Source organism: Mus musculus, chromosome 11 (genome assembly GCF_000001635.26).
Source record: "Mus musculus strain C57BL/6J chromosome 11, GRCm38.p6 C57BL/6J".
Classification (NCBI taxonomy): Eukaryota; Metazoa; Chordata; class Mammalia; order Rodentia; family Muridae; genus Mus; species Mus musculus.
Window position 1 is genome coordinate 99,065,252 of NC_000077.6, and position 24,989 is coordinate 99,090,240.

At 51.6% G+C, this 24,989-nt stretch overlaps 1 protein-coding gene across 1 annotated transcript; it reads right to left on the bottom strand.

Annotated features, from left to right (window-relative positions):
- Nucleotides 1–426: 426 nt before the first annotated feature.
- On the bottom strand, nucleotides 427–24,055 carry Tns4 (tensin 4). Its single transcript, NM_172564.3, has 13 exons — nucleotides 23,988–24,055; nucleotides 20,416–20,935; nucleotides 14,829–15,204; nucleotides 13,155–13,579; nucleotides 10,282–10,368; nucleotides 9,864–9,989; nucleotides 8,645–8,737; nucleotides 8,421–8,498; nucleotides 6,958–7,029; nucleotides 6,066–6,234; nucleotides 5,402–5,470; nucleotides 5,151–5,177; nucleotides 427–3,071 (listed from the first exon to the last, which is right to left on the bottom strand). The coding sequence occupies exons 2-13, from the start codon at nucleotides 20,840–20,842 to the stop codon at nucleotides 2,930–2,932; spliced, it is 2,091 nt and encodes a 696-aa protein (NP_766152.2). The 5' UTR covers nucleotides 20,843–20,935; nucleotides 23,988–24,055; the 3' UTR covers nucleotides 427–2,929.
- Nucleotides 24,056–24,989: the final 934 nt, after the last annotated feature.

A 24,989-nucleotide genomic window follows, 5' to 3' on the forward strand; every position in this document is an offset into this window, starting at 1 on the left:
GGGGATGGAAAACATAGACAGGAGACTCTCTGGAAACTCATGGACAGCTTGCCTGGTGGACATACAGTGGACAACAGACCCTGTCTCAAACAGGGTAGAAGGTGCCCTCTGACCTCCACACTTAAACTGTAACATGCATGTACACACACACACACACACACACACACACACACACACACACACACAACTATAGGGGCTCAGTGGTTGACAGCACTAGCTGCTCTTCAAGATGAAATGGGTTCAATTCCCAGCACCACACAGTGGCTCACAACTGTCTGTGACTCCAGGGGCGCTCTAACGCCCTCTTCTGGCCTCTGTGGTCAATGCAAAATGCGCATGGTGTGTCCTGGTATGTTACTCTCTGCTCTGTTGGGTCCCCTTCTCTGCTCAGGACTCAGGAGACAGCTCTGAATGTCCAGAACCAGCTATGGTGCAAAAAACTTTATTTTCCATGAGGCACACAGGGAGTTGTGGAGGACTCTCCCATTCAGCCTAGAACTGGCACTACTAACTGGGAAAACTTTGCTAACACCCTGCAGACCCCGGCAGTGGCACAGAGCCTGATCCCACACTGGGAAGGCCGGTCTTGGCCTGTACCACTGACCTAGCATCCCCCCACCCCCACCCTTGGGTCTGATTTGCTTTTCTGACATTGAAATCATCATCCCTCAGGACTGACCTTGGCCAATGACAATGTTGCTCTGTAGGCTGATAGCGGGCAGGGACAAACACTTGCTTCACACTGAGTTACAGTGGGCTTCTTCTGTGAGCTTCCCCTTGCATGTCATGGAACGGTCTCCTAAGGAGGCAGGCGGACTGGACCAAGAGCAACAAATGCTGCAACAAATGGCTTATGCAAGGCTGGCAGGGTGTGGGAGGAAAAGGGCCCAGCTTCTTTAACCAGCTGGGAAAGCTGCCTGTCTGCATGCTTGACTCTCTGCTTCCCCCTTGTGGTTGTAAGGTTGGTGATGCCACATGGTTATGAGTGTGTGTGTGTGTGTGTGTGTGTGTGTGTGTGTGTGTGTTGGAGCTGGAGGAGGATCCAGCAAGACTGGAGCTGGGGCAGAGATATACTTGTCTCTGTACTATAGCAACAGGGTCTCTCTTCTCCTACCCACCAGATGTGGATTCCTTGAGCATTGCCAGACAGCTGTTGCTTACCAAGAAACTGAAAGCAAAGTTTGGGATGATGTTCATTTGTAATGGGTGGGCAAGGAGGGATTAGACATGAAGAATGTGAACATTGCTGAGTCTTTTTTTTTTTTTTCCAAGACAGGGTTTCTCTGTATAGCTCTGGCTGTCCTGGAACTCACTCTGTAGACCAGGCTGGCCTTGAACTCAGAAATCTGCCTGCCTCTGCCTGCCTCCCAAGTGCTGGGATTAAAGGCGTGCGCCACCTCTGCCTGGCCCTGCTGAGTCTTTTCTAATCGTGGGTACAAGGGTCTTCTACTGAAAAAAGCTAGCCTTTAGAATCCTGATTCAACATCACAGAATAATTGATGAGGTGAGACAAGAGTCCACGCTTGTAACAGCAGAGTCCAGGGATCTTTCTATCATGCTCTTGGGAAAAAGATTCCAAGACCTTGGCAAATTACACCTAAAAATCCAAGAAATCCAGGATGTTCCACCAGACAGGAGTCAAAAAACTGCAGCAGATAGATCTCAAGATCATGAACATCATGAATGAGAACATGAATGAGAACATCATGAATACTGCATTAGAGAAGGCCTCACCGACAGAACCTTCATTGCAAAGCAGAAGATGCAGGGATGTGAAAACTCACCCCTTTTCTGCTCCCAGACTTGACTCTGACAACCTTGGGGCAGGCTGAATTTGATGCCCCTTTCCCCAAAGCCAGCTGAAGTGGGTTGCATTATAAGGTGTATGCTCTGAGGCAGCCTGGTCTGCTCTGGCTGAGGCCCTTGACCTGGTCCCCTCTCCATCATAGACTGAACCTTGTAGGCTCTTGCCCATTCAGTACCCTCTTCCCACAGCAGGTCTTTGTGGAGCGATGCCCCCAGCTCCGTGTTGGAGTGTGGTCTCTTCAGGTAAAGGCTTTGAAGACCATTGGCTGAGATTTATGAAAACCTTAATCCCACTCCCATTGTGTGTGTGTGTGTGTGTGTGTGTGTGTGTGTGTGTGCGTGTGCACACACGCGCACGTGCATGCCTTTCTGTCTCTTTCTCTCAACAGGGTCTCATGTAGCTTAGACTGCCTTAAACTCATTATATAGATAAGAATGACCTTGAACTTATGATCTTCCTGCCTTGTAGTGCTGGGATTACAACCATTGACCATTGAGAATGGTTTGTGGGGCTGGTGATCAAATTCAGTCCCGTTCATGTAGGGCAATCAGTCTACCAACTGAGCTACACACATCCTCAACCCCAAACTTTTAAATCTCTGGGCCAGTGGATCCAAGAGGCCCTCAGCAAACCGAGAAAAGGAACAGGTGTGGGGAAATAGAATCTGTCCCCAAACTCCGCGAATCAACACCAGGTGCCAGCCAGGAAATCGATGGTTCTGATCCAACACCTGCTGTTTACCACAAGGCAGGGGTCATAGGTCTCTGGTACAACCTACCATGTAGGGAGTGCTCAGGGAAATGAAGCCAGACGGTCCTTGCAGACAGTTTTTACATAAGGGATCTTGGATGTGGGTGGGCTTCAGTAGTATGGAGGAACACACTAAAGACTTCCAGCCGAGTGTCCAAGGAGCGGCTGTCTTAAGGACGGGTGTCTTTATAATCGAAGAGACGGAGGCTCCAGAGTCAGGTGAAGGTTATTGCTGAAGTCACATCAGGTTCAAAGGGTTCAACTTGATCAATCCAACTTGAGTCCAAGAGATAGGTTTGTCAAGGAGGCCACAGTTCCATGTCCTGGGCAAGTCCCTTGAGATGTCAGAGAAGGCACACAGATGGCACCCTTCTACATCCTTTCTGTGTCCTGAAGCAGAGCAGTCACTAGGCTGATGACCTGGGAAGCTGGCTGGACCGCATCGTACTCTGCGAAGAGGTGGCACACGTTCTCTTGTGGTTCTGTCTGGCTCTTGGCCACAAACCCAAAGATCCTGGTGAAAGAAGACAGTCTGAGGGGATGTGGGCTCGAGAGACATCATGCTAAGGGGAGGGTTGGATGGGGAGGGCACTCAGCCTGAACCTAACTACCGCTCTCCAAGCCAACTGGCTTCAGTGTCTCCTGTGCGTGTATGTGCATATGTATGTGTGTATGTATGTATGTGTGAGACGCACATGTTTGTGTGGAGTTAGCATGTGTCTGTGTGTGAGCGTGGAGGCTGGGTGTCCTTCCTCAATTACGTTTCTTCCTCAATTGCTCTGTACTACATTTTGAGACAAGGCATCTCACTCAATCTAGGAGCTTACCAATTGGCTAGACTGGCCAGCCAATGAGCACCAGGGATCCACTCATCTCTGCCTCCCCAGACACACTGTATCTGGCTTGTCACATGGGTTCTGGGGATCCAACCTCGTGTCCTGTGCTTGAGTAGCAAGCACTATACTCAGAGAGCCACCTCCCCAGCATGTTCAGTTCCTCCTTATAATGGGGCAGCTAAAGGAAGAAGGTGCCCCTCCACTCCTGCACCCCACCCCACCCCCACCCCCGTCAGACAGGGAAAGCAGTTCTTTCAGGCTCTGGGTTTCCTTCATTTTGAAAGAGGCTTCCTGGGGACAAGACTTGGAAGTGTTATTAAGGCACCATGTCCTTGGCTTTCATTCCCACAGCTTTGAGATACAACCTGTGCCTCTGGTATGACTCCTAGGGAGAAGACTGCGGAGTCTCTTAAGTGCTGCTGTTCCACACTGGCTGTTAAGCTCAAAATGGAAACCCCCTTCTTTCCTTCCTTCCTTCCTTCCTTCCTTCCTTCCTTCCTTCCTTCCTTCCTTCCTTCCTTCCTTTCTTCCTTCCTTCCTTCTGTGGGACTGTGATAGGCAGCCTATTTTGGTTGAATGAGGCTTGCTCCGGCAACCCAGTAGAGAACTCTACAAGGGACGGAAAAGCGAGCCACGTTCCCAGAGTCAGGTGCCTGACACCTCAGAGCCCCCAACTCTATAATTCTGTGACTATTAGTCACACAGACAATGTCCCAAGCTTCTGGCATTCTGGCTAGACTCCACCCCTACGGTTACCTGACTATAGCCAGGTATGCTCCTCCCCACAGTTACCTGGCAACAGCAGGATAGCCCAGCCCAGCCCACTATAAAAGGGGCTGCTTGGCCCCTCCTCTCTCTTTAAGCTCTCACCTTTCTTACTCTCTTCTCTAGCTCTCTCTCTCTCTCTCTTTCCCCCCTCTCTCCACATGGCCATGGCTGGCCTCTCTCTTTCTACCTTCTCTCCTTCCCCCTGCCTTTCTACAATAAAGCTCTAAAACCATAGACTGTCTCTGCTCATAAAGGCCCGCTGTGCTTAAATGATGGGATAGACTTTCCCCTAACGAGCCCTGTCTAATCTCCTGTGCTCCAGCCACAGACTGGACCAAGGACTCTCGCCCATGTGGGAACCATCAAACACTCTCTCCCCTTGCCCTCTCCTCCCTTCAGCCCCGGAGCTGACCCAGCTGCTCAGGGCCCCCATTTGTTCTCAGCTTTTCTGCATTATTCAGTGTGGGATGCTGGAGGCTGGGAACCTGGTGCCTAGGACTGCCACTTGTCCACCACCCGCTGAGCTGGGGTCAGTGGCTTCACATAGCCAGATACCCACCCAGGCCACGTGCGGCAGTCCTCCAGCCTCCGCCTGCCCAGAGCACCGGAACTCTGGCGGGACGCGAGTTCTCTCCCCTCTTTCCCCCACACCCATGGCTCCACATCCATCCATCCATCCATCCATCCCTCCTTCCTTCCTTCCTCCCTCACTCCCTCACTCCCTCACTCCCTTGCTTCTCTCTCCCCCTCCCTCCTCCCTATCTCTCACTATGTGGCCTTAGCTAGCTAGCCTTGAACTGACTACATAGACAAGGCCTGCCTGGAACTAACTATATAGACCAAGCTGACCTCAAATTCACAGTGATCCTCCTGCCTCTGCCTCCTGCATGCTGGAATTACAAGTGTATGTTATCACACCCGGGCTTCCCCCATTGGGGCCTTGGCACAGGGCCACCTCTTAGAGCCACTGAGTAGTAGGAGGAGCTTACCTGGAAGGCTTGCAGTACTTCTGCCACCTGAAAGAAAGGGACAGGACAGGAGTGAGTGATGGGGCTCTGTTCTTCAGGACCCTGACAAACAGTGGGAGCTGAGGCACGATGTCTGCCATGTCCCACCTTGCCTGGTCCCTGACCTCTTAGTGTTCACAGGCTGTCTCTGCTATTGCAGTACCAGAGTCAGCAGATGCTATGGAGGGCAGCTAGGCCTGGAGCAGCCTTCTTAGCTTGGATCAGCAACTTACTTCCGTTGCTCGGGGTCCATTCCACAGAAGCGGAGGGCGCTGAGTGGGTAGTGCCGTCGGAAGAACACCCTGAGTAGATGCAGGGAGAAGAGCCGGGCTGGTGAGGGTTTATTCCTGTGCCATGCCCCCATCTCAGCATTTCTGGCTCCCCCAAAGGTCACACATCCTGTCATAGTAGGATTCTCATGACCTGTCATGGTTTCTTACTGCTGGAACTGGACACACAGGCTGTGTCTTCTCCTCCCACGGAATACGTCTGCCTTATGCTTTTATATTGGGGTCTTTGGACATGTCCCCCCAATGCCATTCTTGTTTTTTTGAAGGCAGGAGTTACATCTTGGTCTACCCTTGCCCTCCTGGTTAAATTAAGGAAGGTTCTGGCTAGATTGAGTCCTGGGAGGAGGTGTGGTCATTCCACACTGTCTAGGAGTCATTAGTGTCTGGCCTACCTAGACTTAGTTGGCACCCAATGAAAACCACTGAACTTCATGCCTGTTAGGACCAATGCAGGAGGCCTAGGGAAGGTAGGGGACTCATCTGGTGTCACCCAGCATTTACCACCCCTTCTGGATCCAGGGCCCTGACCCTCTGTCTGTCTTTGGCCTTCCTTCCAGCCCTACTCCTAAGTTAGCCTCACAGCCCAGGAGCTAGGAGAGGCTCTTACTTCCTTTGGACGTCTGTCAGAGTAATGCCCTGTTCAGTGACTTTGAAGTGGACGACAGTGGGTGTGGGGAGGACATCCCTCTCCAAGGTGACTGAGATAGCCTTCTGCACAGCCAGGGCTCCGCTCAGGGTCTCCACACTCACAGAACTCAGGTACAGTGTGTGGCAACCTGTGGGGTACAGATAGGAAACAGGATCTGTAGCCAGGGTCTTATAGTGTGTGTGGATCCCTGGATTCTGGTCCTTCCTTTGCCCAGGGACAGGGATGGGGGAAGAAATGCCTTTCTGCATTAGGAATCCATGGGATTCTTTTAGAGCCACCAAAAATACTTGGAGTACAAGGGTGACCAAAACTGTTTTTCCTCTACTTAGGGCTATCCTACCCCCGTGGCGAGCATAGAGAGAGAAAGGAGGACAGCCTTTGTGATCTGGGGAGTGGGGCACAAAATAGGAGCTGTCACTGAGTATTGATGGATGCTTAGCCTCTGAAGTGGGGAGAGGACTAGGGCTTTGAAATCCATATGACTCAGACCTCATCCCCCACCGAGGAACCAGACCTGGAGACCACCCCCAGGGCAGGAATCTCAAACACAGAAAGGCCCTAGTATAGATCCGTGTACAGTGTGTGCAAGGGGTGTTGGCTTTCAGCTTACCCACCCCCTGCCCCCAACACTCTTCTTCCCTCCCCACTGGCCCACAGCATCAACCTCTCATCTCTGGGTTTATGGAGCCGAGGAGGGGGGCAGTGGGTTGTTAAAGCTGTAGAAACAAAGCAGTAATGGAAAGCATGTGTGGGCCTGTGTGTGTGTGTGTGTGTGTGTGTGTGTGTGTGTAGGGCTGGGGAGTGGTCTCCAGGGTTGCAGTGAGCCTGGCGCCTCCCCTATACCACTTACCGGCTGATATCTTCAGGCAGGAGGTCTGGCCGTGTGTGGGGGAGTCCGATGCTGGCTCTGCACCTCCCAGTTCTGAGCAGAGGCAAAGGGAAATGCCCAGGGGAGAGGGTGGAATGAGCGGACCTCTCTCAGGGGAGCAGCCCTCAAGAATCCCTTTGAACATCTCCCACAGCCTCCCACAGGGATGACAGGCTGGGAAGCCAGGTGTGATTGCCTCAATTACAGAAACAAGGACAACCTTACCTGGTTTGCAAGTCTTTGATCCCTTCCTACCTCTATCCCCGGCCTCCCAGGTCCTGGCCCCGCTGCTCAGACCACTTCCTCACAAGCCCCAGACTTCTTCTTTTGGACCCCATCCTAGCCCCCTCTTTCAAGAGTAGGGATGCTGTCTCCATCGCTTGTTTAGGGCTGGCTCTTCCTGTCCCCTCTTCACCTTCATTCCTGCGCAACTGAGATGACCCATTGGTCCAGAAGCTCCAGTGGATGAGGCTGCTGACCTGGGCTTGGGGTCCCCTCTACCCCCACTCCCCACCCCCATCCCTGCCCACAAAACAGGGTTTCTCTCTGTAGACCAGGCTGGCCTTGAACTCACAGAGACCCACCAGGCTCTGCCTCCTGAGTGCTGGGATTAAAGGCATTGTAGCACCACTGCCAGACATTTTTTAAAAATTATTATTTTTTATCAGTCTTATTATATTGTGCTGACTGAACTAGAACTCACTCTGTAGCCTTAAGCTCCTGGTCATCCTGCTGGGATTATAGGCAAAGGCCACAGCTTCATTTGTTACCAATGAAATGGGGCAGTAGGCAAGAGTTATACAGGGGGTGGTAGTGGCGTACGTTTGGAGAATAACATCAGACGCGTTCGTCAGCTGTTGGATTTAGGCTCTTTTATCCTTTCAAAGAAGGCTGCTGACTCTCTAAGGCAGCAGCTCTCAACCTTTCTAAGGCTTCGACCCTTTAATACAGTTCCTCATGCTGTGGTGACCCCCACTATAAAATTACTTTCATGGCTACTTCGTAATTGTAAGTGTGCTACTGTTATGAACTGTCATGTAAACATCTGATACACAAGGTATCTGATACGAGACCCCTGTGAAAGGGTGGCTCAACCCTTAACCAAAACAGGCTGAGAAACACTGCCCTAAGGTCTACTCTGAACCAGGCACTGTGTAGTAAGCCTGGCCTGAAAAATCTCACTGAATCTGGTCGATGGTTGTTCTTATTTGTGTGTGTGTGTGTGTGTGTGGGTGGTGGTGGTGGTGGTGGGGAATGGCATGGCATGGCAGTGGCACCGAGGCTCAGAAGCATAAACATCCTTAAATTCTCACAGGCGGGAAGTGGAGGACCACACGGACCTGGTCCAGAGCAAGCACATGCCACACTGGCCCTAATAAAATTCATAAACAAGGTTGAAGTAGCCACTGGAAGCCTTTTTAGTGGGACCGACAGCTTTGACCTACCTTTCTGTGGGATGGTGAGTTTGCAGGGCAGGGCCAGGGCCATAATGGAGTGCTGGCACACGAAGGAAGAGAGGCTCCCTGCAAGGGAGAAGGGAACTCTCAGTGAGTAGAGCTTTCTCAGACCCCTTCACAGTGCAGGAAGCCAAGCCCAGAGGCATGGAGACTGGGGAGGCTGGGGAGGCTGCTAGTGGCTGGGGAGGCTGCTAGTGGCTGGGGAGGCTTACCAAAGTAGGGCTCCTCATCTGCTCCTTTCAGATGTACTCCTTTGGCCGAAGACTCAATCAGGAAGTGACGGATAAGGTCACTGCTGTCCTCGCCTAGACAAAGAAGGAAGGAGTTTTGTTTCAGATCCTTGTGTTAGCCAGACCCTGGCCAGCTTGGCCCTGCCCACTTCTCCCAGGTCTACCCCAGGCTGTCATGATACCCTCTGCCTCCCCGTGGAGGTGCAGATAGGAAACCTGTTTTCATGGACTCCAAGGTGCTAGCACGTTTGCACAGAGGGGTCTGTATTTTGAAACTCACCCACCCATCCCAGGTGCCATTATTTCCTATCAGCTCATCCCTGTTGGAGCAGAGCTGGCTCTGACCCCACCCACCACAGCTTACTCCTTCATCTGGGCTCATTGCCTCTTGCAAGGCTTCTTTGAAAATCGAAGCCTGCCCCAGAAGTTGCTGAATCCCCCACTCCCAACATTATGCTGTGGCTACAACCCATGTTAAGCAATACTTCTACCTCTGAGCCAACTCCCCAAATCCCTGTTAACAGGACAAGGTTGGGGGGTCTACCCTCATTCTACACCTTAAATTCCTTGGAGGTCATTCACTCCTAATTGGGTTAAGTGAGGGGACTACTACCCTGGGACTTTGTAGTACTGGCATGATTTATTCTCATCTGCCTCCCCAGTAAGGTAGTTTCTGTGCGCGAGCCCTCTATACACATGCCTGGTTCCTTACACAGGGCCTGGTATAGATAGATCTTCTAGATCTCTCAAGAGACGTGTGCTGAGTTACCAGATGACCACGTGAGATTATAGGTGGGCCATTACACACATGTTAAGCTCTCTCACACAGGATGAGCTACTGAACACATGGCAAATTATTTTATGAATGATAAGCTATCGGGAGTGTGATAAGCCCACAAATACATTAGTTATATTAGGTTCCTGGAGATGAGTCCAGGCTAGACAGAGGTGCCCAGAAGACAGCAGCCTGAGGAGAGGCTGGGACCTTTTTTCAAGGGTGGAATAGGGAATCTGGGGAGGCAGGGGCATCTCAGGCTTTCAGAGTTGGTCTCCATGGTGCCTAGGTGCTAGAGGGTGGGCTGGGAGAGCTGAGAGGTAGACTGTCCTCCCTGGAGTCACCCTGATAGTCACTGTCAAGCTGGGGCAGAGTCAACCATGGTGGGGGCTCCAAGGTGATCAAGCAAAAGATGTACATACATACCTGGTCGGTTTGGAGCAGATGCGGAAGTCTCCTGTACCTTCAGGGCAAGGCCGAAGGAGCCTCTGTAGGAGGAACTGTCCCTGATGACAAAGGCACCCGGCTTCTCCGTCCTCAGGAGATTGATTGCTGAAACAGTCTTCAGTTAGAAGGCCATCCACTCTCCCACTCTCTAATCCCATCCGCATAGGGATGTCACACAACCATTTGTCCCCAGGAAGTCTTTCTCCAGTCTACTTTCTGCATGTTTTGGTTATTTCCTAATGAGGCCAGCAGGTCACCCACACTTCCGCTGCCTGCTGTTTGTCACCTGCTTTTTTTTTTAACCATGACCTGGGGCCCCATCTGCCTGCTTCGCATGGTTACTGAGTTGATATGATTACTGAGTGGCCTGTCCTCTGGGACCCAGTCCTGGCTTTACCTTGCTCTCGAGTGATGCTTGGCTTAAACCAATACTTTGATGTGTCCATCACGAACTTCATGGTGGGCTGCATGTCCTTGGCAGGACCTGGAGACAGGCAGAGAAGAGGCGCGCTGTAGACTGGATAGAGGGTTGCTAGGAGACGACTATAGAAAGTGCAGGAGACCCGCCCTGATCCTCTTCCCGGAGATCCCATTCTGCTCATCCTTCCTGAGCCCAGGAAGATCTCCCGGGTCTCTCCAAGTAGCTCCTGGAGGGAAATCCAGCTGGAGCTGGAGCTCACTGCACAGAGTGCTTGCCTAGCATGCACAAGGCCCTGAGTTTGATCCCTAACACAACATAAAACCAGAACTGGTGGTGCATGGCTCTGATCCCAGTGTTTGGGAAGCCAAGGCAGGGGGACAGCATTGAGCACAAAGCCAGCTTGACTACAGAATGAAACCCTATCACGAAAGCTGACAACAGTCCTGGCAAGATGGCTCCGTGGGGAATAGCTGTTGTGATGCAGGTCTGACAACCTGAGTTTGATCCCCTGAACCCACTTTTTTCTACCCCACTCGCTCGCTCCGGCCATATTTATTTCATATATGTGAGTACATAGTCACTGTCTTTAGAAACAGCAGAAGACGGCATCAGATGCCCATTTCAGATGGCTGTGAGCCACCATGTGGTTGCTGGGAACTGAATTCAGGACCTCTGGAAGAGCAGTTGGTGCTCTTAATAGCTGAGCCATCTCTCCAGCCCTATTTTATTTTTATGAATACACTGTAGCTGTTTTCAGACACACCAGAGGAAGGCATTGGATCCCATTACAGATGGTTGTGAGCCACCATGTGGTTTCTGGGAATTGAACTCAGGACCTCTGGAAGAGCAGTCAGTGCTCTTAACCACTGAGCCATCTCTCCAGCCCCCCTAAACCCACTTTTAAAAAAATCATTGGCAGCCGGGCGTGGTGGCTCACGCCTTTAATCCCAGCACTCGGGAGGCAGAGGCAGGCAGATTTCTGAGTTCAAGGCCAGCCTGGTCTACAGAGTGAGTTCCAGGACAGCCAAGGCTACACAGAGAAGCCCTGTCTCAAAAAACAAAACAAAACAAAAAACAAACAAAAAATCATTGTTTGACTTCCACGTGTGTCCTGTGGCATCTGCCCCACCCCGGCAACAATGATAAAAGTTTTTTGTTGCTGTTTTAAAGGCATACCTGAGGTGCCATTTTTTTCTGTTTATGTTGCTTTTATGGGAGTGACTCATCTGGGACTACAAGTGAGTAGCTCATATACACATCTTGGGAAGCCCAAGGAGGAGCCAGGCTCTGCCTGCAGATGGCTGAGGGGGGAGTGTCTGGGACAATGTCCTCAGGTCTCTGTGCATGGGAGGTATGTGCCCAGAGAATGCTTCGGCTCAGCCTGTGTTTACTGTTTCGGATTCTTTGGAAGTCTGTAGTCACAGGCTCCAGGAAGGAGGGTGTTTGCTGTTTTGTGGTTTTCAGCCATCTGTGTTGGAATGTATTGTCTCCATTCTGTTTGCCCCCTCTATGTTATCGTCAGCATCATCCATGAGTGAACGTCAGAGTGAGGACTGATGCACCCTCTGGCTCTCCTTGGATCAGCCAGTTAGTCACTAAGCCTCTTGCTCAGATAGCCTGAGGGTTGCCTGGCTCCCTTTACCTCAATTGCCCAGCCCTGATTCTAGCCCTGCAACCCTTCTGCCAAGCTTCCGGGTCAATCATTCTGCTTGTACTGCTGACCACACATCTTCCCTGATTTACTTCCTAATGGCCCTATTGTCCCAAGAAGGAACTCCACTTTTTAGTTTGACATTTGAGGACTCATACAATCTGCTACTATTCTCATTGACCTGCACCTAACATTCTAGAAGTTTCCTTACTGTGTATACTGTGTGGGCTCATTGTTCTAACTATGAGGTCCCAGTTGTCTCTGCAAGGAATGTCTGTAGCTGGTCTTTGCTACTTTGTGGGTTCTTCTTTTTCCCACCCTTTATCTCCCAGGTTTTACCTCCTAGCACTAGATAGAAGAAAAGAAAGATGAGAGATGAGCAAGGAGAAGGAGGGAGGAAGGAGAGGAGGGAGGGAGAGGGAGAGAGAGAAGAAGGGAGGGAGAGGGAAAGAGAAAAAGAGAGAGATCCCTGAATCTAATTTCTTTCCTTTTGTTTTTTTGTTTGTTTGTTTGTTTGTTTGTTTTTTCCAGACAGGGTCTCTCTGTGTAGTCTCAGCTGTCCTGGAGCTCACTCTGTAGACTAGACCGGCCTGGAACTCAGAGATCTGCCTGCCTCTGCCTCTCAAGTATTGGGATTAAAGGTGCGTGCCACCACTGTCCGGCTATTTTGTTTCTTTCTTTCTTTTTTTTTTTTTTTTTTGAGCTCGAGACTACTAACAAGCCACACCCACCTCCCCTGATCAACCATTATCCACCAACCTCAGTTCCCCTCCCAGGGCTCTAGCACTTATAAACCCTCTGAAAAGTTCCCAGAATTCCAAAGCCACACAACGGCAGAAACTATCCGCAGCTGGCAAAGCTGTAGCCCTGATTTGCAAGAGGCAAATCACAGCCAGCTGCTGCAGACAATCCAAAGCAGCCTCATACCCCACACCTGGGATTAAAACAGACTTGCTTATACTATTTCTGTGTGTTTTTTAAAGAAACCCAAATCCCAGAATCCTCCCTACAAATGTCTTCTCCGTTCCTCCGGCTGCAACTTAGGCGTCACATCGCCCGTTTTCTAGGCTGCCTGGCATAGAGTGGGTAGTCAAGAAAAGTGTGAAGTGGCTGTTTCCAGCCCCCCTGTCCCCCTTGGACTTTGACTAGTCCCCTTAACTAAACAGTGCTATGCTGGAGGTACTGAATTACAACATACCATCTGGAGATGCAGGGAGAGGAACATCTGGCAGAGTCTTGCTGGGGCTCTTAATGGCTTGACAGAGGTGGCTGGGAGATGTAACCCTAGACTGGACAGAGTCCTGGTGTCCTGGTGTCCGCTGGGCTGGGGGAGACTGTGGTTCTGGGCTCCCATTGATGAGCACTATGGGTATGTCCGCCATGGAGTTGGTGACAGATGCGGGGCAGCTACTAGCCTGCTCCTTAGCCACTGGAGTAGACTGCACTGCTTGGGGCTGGCCCATGCCCAGTATGGGGTTACTAGGAGCCTGGGCATCACTAGGTCTCCCACACTGAGACCCTCGGTCCAGGCTGTGGAGGCTGGAAGATGAGCTGGCTGGACTTCCCAAGGATCTAGAAGATGACGGATAGCTGGAGAGGCTTGAGTGGGGGAGGGACTGATTGCTGCAGGGAAAAGCACACAAAAGAGTATTAGGGTGTTTGTTGGGTGACAGTGACTTGGGGTCAGAGCTAGGTTCTAGAATCTAGCCATCTGGGGGCCCTATCTTGGGTCAATCAGAACATTGCATATCCCCTTACCAAAAACTCAGAGCAAAGAGAACCCTCATCTGAATTCTAAGGGCTGTACCAGGGTACAGAACCTCTCTTGGCCTAGAGGATCTCTTATCACTTAAACTAGCCAATGGAATTAACCTCCAGCAGGTTAGCCTGGCCTGCATTTTCCGCTTTCCCAACTAGGCTGGTCTGATGGAATTGTCACAGACAGCAGTAGCTCCACTACCTATCACTCTCAGGAGCCCTGTGGGGACAGGCTGTACTGGACATGTCTTGGGCTGATCCAGGGGGGACATGTTCCATCTGGAGGAGGTCACCTCAACTAGGCCAGCAGTTACAGTGGTGGGATCTCTGGCTTCTTTGCCAGGGACTGCTTTGGCCATTGCCTTTGGAGTTAGTGTGTGGGACGAGTTAGCGTGTAGGTCCAGTGGTTCAGCTGTCCTGCAGCTGGATGGGCTGTTGTGCATTTCTATTGTGAGGCTTAAGAACAGTTGTAAATAAGGCCCAGGGGGTTGGTCCCTCCTAACTAGGCTTTGTCAGTACCAGGGTGGAGGGAGCCAGGGGGAGATGAGGGGGGCGGCTTTCATTCTTAGATGCTTCACCTCAGGCCCCCAAGTCTGTGTATACTCTGAAATGCACTTATTGTTCAAAGTTATTTATTTTATGCATGTGAGTGTCATGCCAGTGGAGGTCAGAGGAGGGCACTGGGTCCCCTGGAACTAGAGTGACAGATGCTTGTTAGCTGCCATATGGGTGCTGGGAACTGAACCAGAGAAGGAGTGCTCTTAACCATTGAGCTACCTCTCCGGCTCCCACCCCTAAGTTTTCAAAGTCCTTCCTCCAGATGGGTCACGTGAGGGCTGGAAAGCAAGCAAGCGAGTCTCGTTAAAGTGAGCACTCAATTCTCAAAAGGTCAATGGAAGCCAAGAGTTGAGCACACATTGAACTGTGTCCTAAATGCTTTGAGGGGAACTTGAGATAGAGATGCCTGTGGTGCTAGAAAAGACCATGTGCGTGCTTTTTTCTCTTCATGCCCATGCATTTCGCTCACAGAACAGGGTGCCCCTCTAGTGTGTGTGTGTATATGCACACACGCTGCCATGCAGGCAACTGCGGTCTGCCCACAGACAGAACTTACCTTCCAAACACATAGCTGACATCCGATACAGGGCTGGCTGACAGTATAGAGACCCTGCTGCCCCGCTGTGGGGCCCTGAGCCCTTTCTCCCAGCCTGGAGGAGTTGCCAGTGGAGAGCCGGAGGTCCTGCTTTCTCGGCAAGGGATGGCATTGCTAAGGGAAGAAGGGGTGAGAGGAGAGGGACCCCTGCCCTGGTTCCCAGAGAAGATGAGGCTCTCGTTGCTGCTGCTGCGGGTCTCTCGGGGGATGTCCCTGGAGAGGAAGAGGCTGCCACTGCGCGGGGAGCCAAATGGTGGGGTGGCACACGGGCTGGAGCAGCGTTGGGGACCGTCAAGGTATCTTGATCTGGTGGAGGTCACTTCGATGTACTTTATATCTTGATGGGGGGGGGGAGGAGAAGAAAGAAAACACTGCTGGAGTCGGGTGGTGGTGGCACACACCTTTAATCCCAGCACTTGGGAGGCAGAGGCAGGCAGATTTCTGAGTTTGAGGCCAGTCTGGTCTACAAAGTGAGTTCCAGGACAGCCAGAAACCCTGACTCGAAAAACCAAACCAAACCAAAACAAAACAAAATAACAACAACAACAAAAAAGCAAACAAAAAACCAAACACTGCTGAATCCCAGTAGCCATAGAGACTTGGTGCTCACTCTCCAGACCAGGGGGTGGAGCACTGTCTGGCACAGGTGGTGAAAACTGGGGAGTGCACAAGCTGTCCCCCCTTCTAGAGGGTCACAAATCCTTTCCCGTGGCTTCCCAGGATGGAAACCAGGGTAGAGTCCCAGAGAGCACTCAGTTTACTAAGATGTCTCATCCCTCCTCTATTCAAAACTGTGGAGCCCAGCCTGCCCCGGGGTCTTCAGGCTCCCTTCCTCACAGCCTGGGTGAGAGTAGGCATTAGGTTGGGCACACAGGGCTTGTGGGCTGACTTGGGCTAGCTGGTTCCGGCGATGTAGAAACAGCCTGGCTCTGCAGTCACAGGAACTTGGGTGTGAAGCCTGACGTCAGTGCTTTCTAGCCAGGAGGCACTGAGTAACTTTCCAGACCTCTCTTGGCCTCAGTTTCCTTATCTGCAAAGCCTGGATCCAGTCCCAACCTCCTAGGGTGGTGCTGAGGAGCAAACGCGGGATGAAGAGAGCCTGGCTCATGATGGACCTCTTAAGGAACATTCCTCAGCTACCCTTGGTAGTCCAAAGGGCGCCCCCTCGCTGGCTCACAATGGGTGTCTTTGGCTGAAGAGGATGAAGTAACATGATTTAGGGAACTATACTGTGCTCTGAGAGAGATCTGAGAGTGAGAGATTCTTCCAGGAGGCTGGCAAGTCTAGTTTACACACACACACACACACACACACACACACACACACACACCCCTACTTTTAAGACACAATCTATCCCCAAACTCCTTAAAGCCAAAGATAACCTTGGTCTTCTGATAATCCCGCCTCTACCTCTTCAGGTCTGAGCCACCACTTCTAGTTTTATGTGGTACCTGGAGCACTGGGGATAGAACCCAGGGCTTTATGCATGTCTGGCCAGCCCTTTACTAAGCTGCATCCTTAGCCCCAACTTCTATTTTTAGAAAGACTTTATACCCATAACCACCTCTGACCCTCTCACTGGCCCTTGGGCAGGCCAGACATTGTTTTTACAGAGGCAATCGGTGACTGGAGATTGTGTGGGAGTTGAGGTTTCTTGCATAACTTTTACCAAAGATAGGCAATTTCTAGCACGCAACATAGTTGCTACCTGTGCTGTTACTGCAGCTCCATTCAAACGCTATAATCCCTAAGTAACAAAGAAGAACTCAAGGCTTGGCTAGGTTAAGTGAGCTCTCCAATGCCACACATCTGAAGGAATGGAAGAAACTCCAATTTCTGCCCTTGAGCTGTATTAGGGTTTTTTTCTTGGACAAAGAGGAACTCTTTGAGAACCCATTTTAAGACCCTAGTGTGGGTCTCTTAGCCTGATGAAATTACTAGCCCCCCCCCCCCCAGCTTCCTGGGTCATAAAAATATCTAAGATCTTGTATGGGAGCCGAGTAGGGCGGGGTGGGGGGTGGGGAGGGGGGAGGCTCTATGCTGTGAGTCACCTCCCCCCTTGTCCTGAGGTAGATGGCTGGGGAGGTGGAGGCTCCCACCCCATCCCTGGGGTGCAGCCGCTGTTTACAGGCCTGTGGGGCAAGTCCCAGCAGTGTAGGGTGGATGTAGGCGCCAGCCGCAGGCCTGGCCGGTGAAGGGGGGGCATGTGGGTGGGGGGAGGAGAGGCAGTTATTAAACAGCCTGCCCTTGGGCCTGGCAAACAGCCTTGCCTGGCAGAAACTGCTGGAAAATGAGATGTGGGGACCTGTTCCAAGGATGGGGTGGGAGGTCGTAGAGAGGATAAGGGAGATGGTGTTTGGGTCTCGGAGCCAGGAGCCCTCTGGGATGGCGACCCTGAAGGACAAGTATAAAGAAAGGTGAAGAAGAGGGAAGGACAGGGGGCTGCTGACCAAGTTCTGGGGTGAGCTGAGTTTCAGAGAAGTCTGTAGGTTGCCTCTCAGCAAATTCCAGTTTAGGGAGAGAGACAGGAACAAGGACTTTAAGGATTAGCAATAGCCTGACCTGCCACTCAGTAGGGGGTGACTGAGGACCTCGACCTCAGTTAACACATCTGTAAAATGAGATCACTGTGATTTCCCTTAGCCACAGGGACACACATCACAGGGGCTAATCCTCACAAAAGGAAGTCTAGAGAGAATGACCAAGTCTAGAGAGAATGACCAAGAGGATGATGACAGTTGAGCTCTGTAGCCCAGGCTATCCAGCAACCAGGAGGAGAAGCAGGACAGGGAGCCTCTGCTGGTTCCTGAGGACGGGGTCCCTCAAAGGAGGATGGATGGGACGTGCGTGGGGTGGGGTCAAGGACGTGAAGACGGACTGAATCTCACCCAGAATTGTGTGCAGTGCCCTGCGTGGGCCTGGGGTTGCCTTTTTTCTCACCAGCAACAGTGGCCCACAAGAGGGTCTGGGGAGGCTGAGAAGGGCAGAGCAGGCCTTTGGCACAGGCATCTGCCATTCTTGGTGAGGGGGAAGACCAGGTCCTGAAGGGGAGCTGATTGTAGTCTCACTGTCTTAGGAGGAAGGAGCTCTGAGGTTTGAGGGGCAAGAATTGTTTACCACCTACCAAAAAGAACAAGGGAGATGGGTCTGCCTCTAGTCCAGCACTCCAGAGATGGGCTGGAGGTTGCCTGGTTGCTGAATAGCCTGGGCTACAGAGCAAGACTTTGTTTTTAAAAGAGGGAGAAGGGGTCAGGGCAGAGGACTGTCAGGGCTTTCTGGCCACTACCAGGTTTTTTTGTACTCCTTGTTCCCCAGAGTTGGATGGACCGACCCATGCTTATAGCGACAGGCTGTACCCGAAAAAAAACGAGGATGGGGACCCCTCTGCCATTTGCTTACCATCGTTCCCTTCAGTGGAGGAGGACATTGGTTGGGTGTCTACCCCACACCCCACCCTATGCATGTGGACTCCTAATACCGATCTTGCCCCAACTGGTTTTGGCCTGGTGGAATCCCTGCCCTGGGGCTTGAACATTAAAACCCTGGGCTGGCTCCTGCCAGTGGTAATTAGGTCTAAAGCGCTTCCCTGCAGCGATGTGCCCATGACTGGCCTTCAGCAGCACAAGGCAACTGGGGAAGAAGGCAGCTCCTTTCATAGGCTTGGCAGGACTAGGGGAAGTGGTGCGGAGGCCAGATCTCCTGCTGGGTGCAGGAGGGCCTGGGTGCTATGCTGGTTTCTATCCCAGAGTCTACACTGACTTGGGGCTGGCCGTATCGGCAATCCCAACGCTACCATGGCTCAGTGCACCAAGACTTGTGACAAACATTCTTTCAGGTTAAGAGCTCTTGTTTTGTTCATTTCATAGATGAGAAACAGAAGCTACAGAAGCAGTGTCAACAGCTTACATTGTAAGGTCCTCCTGAGCCCAGTGGTTAGGTTACCCGGGTTCCTTATTCAAGCCCATGTTAACTTAGTTGTTCATCTGTAAAGAGGGGTCAAATTCTCATCTCAGTGAGGTAGGATTGGAGGGCTGAAGATTCCTAATCCTAGCGCTTAGGAGGAGAAGGCAGGAAGAGGAGGAAGAAGAGGGGGAGGAAGAGGAGGAGGAGAAAGAGGAGGAGGAGGGAGAGGAGGAAGAAGAAAAGGAAAGAAGGAGGAGGAGGAGGAAGAGGAGCAAGAGAAGGAGGAGGAAGAGGAGGAGGAGGAGCTACTTAGCATGACTGAGGCCAGCCTGGGCTACATGAGATGCAGTCTTTAATAAAAGATTCTGTGGAAGGTACTAAACATAGGGACAGGGCCTGGAATGCAGTAAAGGGTCAGTCAGTGAACGTTGTCCTAGATCCCAACCGCGATGCCTGGCTCCTGCTATCCGACCCCTGGAGGCCTGCCTGACCTGTCGGTTTGCCCCATAGGTCTGCTGATAGCTGACCGTCATTCTCAGAATACTTGAGATTTTCTAGGCATGGGAAACTGAATTGGCACCCAGGGCTTTCCAGATTTCCTCGGACTGAGTGGACTGGTGTCGGCTTGTATCAGCTTGTTAAAGGCTAAAGACGGCAGATTTCAAGATGTTGTCTAGCTGGTTTCTGAACACAGCCATTACTAACAATTACTTTCTGCAAACTCAGAGTGAAATAACTTAGATTCAAAATTAAAAAAAAAAAAAAAGCAAAAAACAAAAACTGACCAGGTGCAGTGTTCAAGAGAGGAGATGGAGTTTTAGGACTAGCCTGGGCTACACAGAGACTCTGGTCTCAAAAACAAAACAAAACAAAACAAAACCAAACACACCAAAACACCATAAACAAAAAACCAACCTTTAAAAACAAAAGCAGACACACTCAAAATACGTACATTCCCATTCGTTCACCATTCTGTATGCTTTGAGTTTATATGTCTATTGTATTAATACAGTGAGATTGATTTTGTTAGTAGCTTGGGACTGGCCAGGATGGGAGACTTTAGACCATGGGAATTGGCAGATTCGTCAAAGCAGGGCTTCAGCCCCCCCAACAGTGAGTCAGCATCTTTTCTCTTGACTTCTATGTCTCTCCCTCCCCACTATTTCCAGCTTGGATCTTTCTCAAGAGATGTTCCCCTAAACAGGGGTTAGGGCCACCTAGAACTCCTATGATAACTTCAGGGGACCAAACTTAGACTGTAAGAGAAACAGCAAGAACTTAAGTAAGGCCCAAGGACTCTGCAATCAGGAAGCCCTCACTATGTGCACGTCATTATGGAAACTGCTAACATGGGCAAGCATATTTAAGTTCTCATAAACAAAACAAACAAACAAACAAACACCACGAAACTGGACTCTACCAGTTTCCAAACTCAGAACCCAGACAGAATTGTATAGTGAGAGAAATTTGTATTTATACCTTTTGTGCAACAGAGAAATCAGAAAGCTCAGAAGCTTGTTTGGGGCTGCATAGTACTCCCCACAGGACAGGGCCACCTGTGCCTCAGAGTCTGTAGAAGAGCTCTTATCTGGTTGAGATCTGTCCCCCACCCAGCTCCCCTCTTGATTGTGCCCCAGACCCTTACCTAAGGCTTCGGGTTCCTCCTTCTTGTTCCTTGACATGATACTGTTGGTAGACTCAGCCTGGGGACCAGCAGTCCCAGAGGGAAGCAACTGGAAAGTAGGGTCGATCTCTAGGATCATCTGGTTGAGGGCCTCCAGGGAGAAGTCAATGCAAGATTCCAGATCCTGCGAGGCCCCTGAGGCCTGCTCCCCAGGGCCCTGAAGGAGGCAGTGAGCTCTGGCTTCAGCCTGCTGGGCCTGCTGGAGCCTGTCGGAGCTGCCTTTGCGGAGTGTGGGGGCCATCAGAGGCTGGGTTCCCCAGCTCTCTGTGGTGTAGTAAGGACACAGGGCTGGGAGGCCAGGGCTGGGGGTTGGGTGCAGGGCCATCCTGGATTCCTCACAGGGAGTCAAGCTGACCATGTGACCTCCAGCCAGCAGAGAGCTGGACATGATGGGGCAGTGAGCCCAGGGCTTTACCCCAGGCTTCCAAGCAGCCTCACTTCTGCCTCGGAGCTAGATCCTGCTCACGAGGGCTCCAAGGACCTGAAATGTGAGAGAAGGAGCTAAGTGACCTCTGGAGGTGAAACCCCTGCCTAGGTCCTCATCGAAGGACAAATTGGCTCATTCAGTTAGAGTCCCCACTGGCTTCCTGGCTTTGACACTCACTGGCTGTGTAAGTTTGGACAAACGAATTAAGTTTTCCCCAACTTAGTTTCCTCATTAAAAAAATGAACGGACCCTAATCATATGCTCAGGACAATGCCTGGGATAGCCAAGCCTCTGAAAGGGATGGTTAGGTGACTTAAAGAGATGCTTAGTAATCCCTTACGATGTCATGCACGTATTTCTAGATGAATGTTAGCCAGTTGTTTACGAGGAACTACCAGGTTCATGAAGCCCTTTCAAGTCCTTATAACAACCCTATGGGGTAGGAACCAACATTATCCCATTTGGCAATAACAAGAATGGCTCAAGCGTCACATAGGCAACCAATGTCAGAAGAGGACTGGACTCTAGGCTGCCTTCGGTCTGACCTCCTGTTCTGAGGCCAGTAGGTGACATGGATCAGCCAGCAGGAGAGCAGGTGTGAGTAAAATCACAGGAGACTCAGGAGGAGATTCTGTGGCACTGGTGGGGGTGACGACAGGGAGGACTTCGTGGAGAAGGGGACATGCAAAAGTGGAAAAGAAGGAGCTAGCAGGGCAAGGTGGGTAAGAGTGAGGAGGCAAGGAAGTGTTCAAGCAGTAGTGTGGCATGTGCAAAGGCCCAGTGGCCAGATGAGATGTCAAAGGTTTCCAGGAAACAGGCACTTGGGATGGAGGGATAGGGTGGAGCCAGTGGGCTAGCTAGGCTCTGCCAAGACTCACAGGCTCAGCAGACGGACAAGTCAAACTCTAGAGGTAAGAGCGAGACACAAGAGTGTTTTGAACTGGGTAGAGTCATTATCCACTGACAGTCACTCCCCTGGGGGCTCATCCAGAAAGAGAAAGAAACGTCCTAACTCTTTCATCTTCTCTATGTGGAAAGTTCTTTCTATTGTCCAACCTTGATGCCACATACTTGTTTCTCATGGATTGGTGTTGGGGAGGAGGTAAAAGGTCCTGGGACAGCCTAATGAGAAAGCTGGGTGGAACAGGGACACGCTGACCCCAGTCCTTCTGGAAGCTGTGAGCTTTGCTGTCGGCCTACCGTGTCAGAGCATGAAGCTACAATGTGCTGCGTGAGGAACCATTCAACCATTCTGGAGTTGAGTTAGAAATTGGGGCTCATGGAGTATGACCTCCTCATTAGGGGTTTCCCAGGTACCAAGCACCCATCCAGGTGCCAGGCACTGGTCAACAATGCCTGGCAAGTCAACCTTCTCAAGGCCCTAGCCTCTGGTTGGTCTCAGTCCATTTTGCCCCTGAAGATACCGAGACTCACAGAAGTCAAGAAAGCACCAGGGGTTGGGGGTGGTGCACACACCTGTAATTGCAGCACTAGAGATGTACAGGCAGGAGGAGGAGCTACATAGCAAGTTCAAGGCTACCTTGAGATAGATGAGTCCCTGTCTCAATTCCCCCATCCCTCATCCCCCAACCAAGCAATCAAATAACCCACAAAACCCCAAGAGGCTTCATATTTGAGATTCAAATCTAGGCCTTGGACCGTTTGTAATCTTAACTCCTTCAGCTACACAGAGTTTAAAGGCAGAGGGGACACAGAGATAGGGCCATGGTATGCCTAATGACAAAAAGCCAGGCGTGTCTGGAACCCCCCCTGCCCCGCCCCAGGTGCCTATGGCTTTGTTATCAGACTTCTTGGCTGGGTCCTGGAAGCAGGGGGGGGGGGTTGGGTAGTGGTGGGGAACAAGAGGAGGGGGCGCTCATGCTGGTGTGGAGAAGTCATGTGGTGAATCAAATCTACAAATGGCAGTGGAATGGTGCTGGCCTCTGAGCGCCTTCCTTGGGGGCAGCCGAGGACACAGAGCCCAAGACACAGCTTTTCCCACAAAGTCTCCAAGAGTCCAAGGAGCCAGGCACAGCTGGCAGGATTCACTGCCAGGCCTAAAGAGGAAGCTGGGAGACTCCGAGCAGGGTGTACTTGAAGCTGAGCATTCCCCACGACCAGGACTCAAGGTGGCCCAGCCGCTGCCTTTGTGCATAAGGATACGTCCTTCTCTGAGCAGATCTCAGAGGTTTTATCTGTCTGATGGTGACTTGATAATTAACAGACCCTCACTCTTTTTCCCAACAGTTCTGATGGGGGAGTGCTGACAGGGCTGAGGGTCTTGCCCAGGCTACAAGTGTATGTCCTGAATCTCGTGGGAGGTACTCTTGTCTCTAAATGTCCCACAGGATCACCCTCTATTCTCTGTCTGGACCCAGCAGATACTGAACTTCAGGGAGAGATGCTGAGAACAGGAAACCCTTCTGCACCTTCTCATTTGACCTTCCCAAGTCACCCCTGGGCTCAGGCTCAGACTCTGTCTGCTCCTCTGAGATGTGGCTATACACTCCAGGGCCTCCCAGCCCTGCTCTACGTCTTAGAGAGGAGTGCCTGGGCTCAGATTGTATGTGTGTGTGTGTCTTAGGAAGGATTCCAGTTATCTCTGCCCTATTTACAGCTCCCTCCTACCTTCTCGTCTTCAGAATCTAACTCTTGTTCCTTTCACTTTCCCTCCTCAAAACTCTGGGGGGCAGGGAACTCCTGGGGCAGCTGGAAAGCCCTCATGGTCATCCTGGTTTACCTCATAGGAGCCCAGGTAGAGAAGGCAGAGGATGGAGTCCCAGTCTCCCCCCACCACACAAGCCCAGGATACCCATCATTTGAGCCTACTCCTTCCTCATTGTCCCTTGCCTCCCTAGAAGCCATGTGGCTTCACTTAGGGCAGCAGGCAGAGGACAGCCTCCTAGACTGGCTTAGTGCTCTGTTTAGGAGTTAGGAGACCTGGGTCTATCCAGGCTCTAATCTGATGTCCAAGATCCCAAGGCCAGCTTTTTCTTTCGTGGCCTTGGATTCTATTAGCTGTGCACCCGGGATGCAGACTTAGCTCTAGTTTAAGCTCAGACAGAACTAGGTTCCCCCAACCTCACCCAGTGAGTAAAACACCTACCTGCTCGTGGCCGCTGTTCCACTCAAGACTCTCAGGATTGAACTGTGCTGAGGCCAGGTAAACTGCAAGAGGAGGAGCCAGCAAACCTTACTCGCCTTAAAAATAGCCCGCCTTCTGCCCGCCCCGCTTCTCCCCTATGGCCCTACACGTGGCCTTGACAGTCGCTGGCCCCGCCCCAGAGGTGTCCTAACTGCTCAGGTGGGGCAGGAACAGGCTGGGAGAGGTGTGTGTTAGGGGTGGGGGATGCAAGCACCGGTTAGGGATGAGTAAGTGAGTGTGTGTGTGTGTGTGTGTGTGTGTGTGTGTGTGTAGGGGCCCCAAGCTCCTAACTTGGCCCTCCCGTGTACCGTGATGCCTAGACAGAGTTGTGCTGCCGCTGGCCTCCCTCTCACCTTATGTAGGAAGGAGGAAACAGTAGGTTGGCAGAGACAGTGAGAAGGGAGAGCTTGGGTCTTGGTAAAGGACGCTAGTGGGTAGGAAACCCTTCCCCAGACCTATGCTATGGCTCTGGATGCCTCTGTGAGGCTCACTCATGGTCTTTTCTTCCTTCTGTCCTGTTGTAAGGCCACCTCCAGCCTGGGAACAAGGCTTCTGGCCTAAGGGAAGAAGTGGAAGGCCCTGGAGGGCTCTGCCTAGGGCTTGATATCCTGCTTCTCAATGATTCACCCTCCTAGGAAGCTCTGCTAAGCATCCTCTCCTATTTCCATGTCTACGACTTCCTCCCTGCCAGGGGTTCCTTAGGATGCTGTTAGGGAATGTCCAGCCAGGGTGAGGGACACTCAGACCCCCATCTGAGCAGGTTGGAGGAAAGTGTTTTCAGCCTGATCTTGAGAGTGGGTGGCTCAGCATCTCCGTTGGGCTCTGCAGTCTACTTTCTGGATTGTTTCTGAAGACCCATGATGCGACAGTGCGCCTGCCACAGGAGGAAGCTAGGGTCAAGCGGTACAGGTAACATTGAAAGGCGTCCTCCGGTATTCATATGATGCAGCAGATGCCAGACTT

Bases quoted from the DNA above. Each gene is read 5' to 3' on its own strand.
- Tns4 (NM_172564.3), bottom strand. From the start codon at position 20,842: ATGTCCAGCTCTCTGCTGGCTGGAGGTCACATGGTCAGCTTGACTCCC. The intron at 6,235-6,957 runs GTAAGTGGTATA...TGTACCCCACAG, and splicing joins CTGCCTGAAGATATCAGCCG to GTTGCCACACACTGTACCTG. The intron at 5,178-5,401 runs GTAAGTTGCTGA...CCTTTCTTTCAG, and splicing joins ATGGACCCCGAGCAACGGAA to GTGGCAGAAGTACTGCAAGC.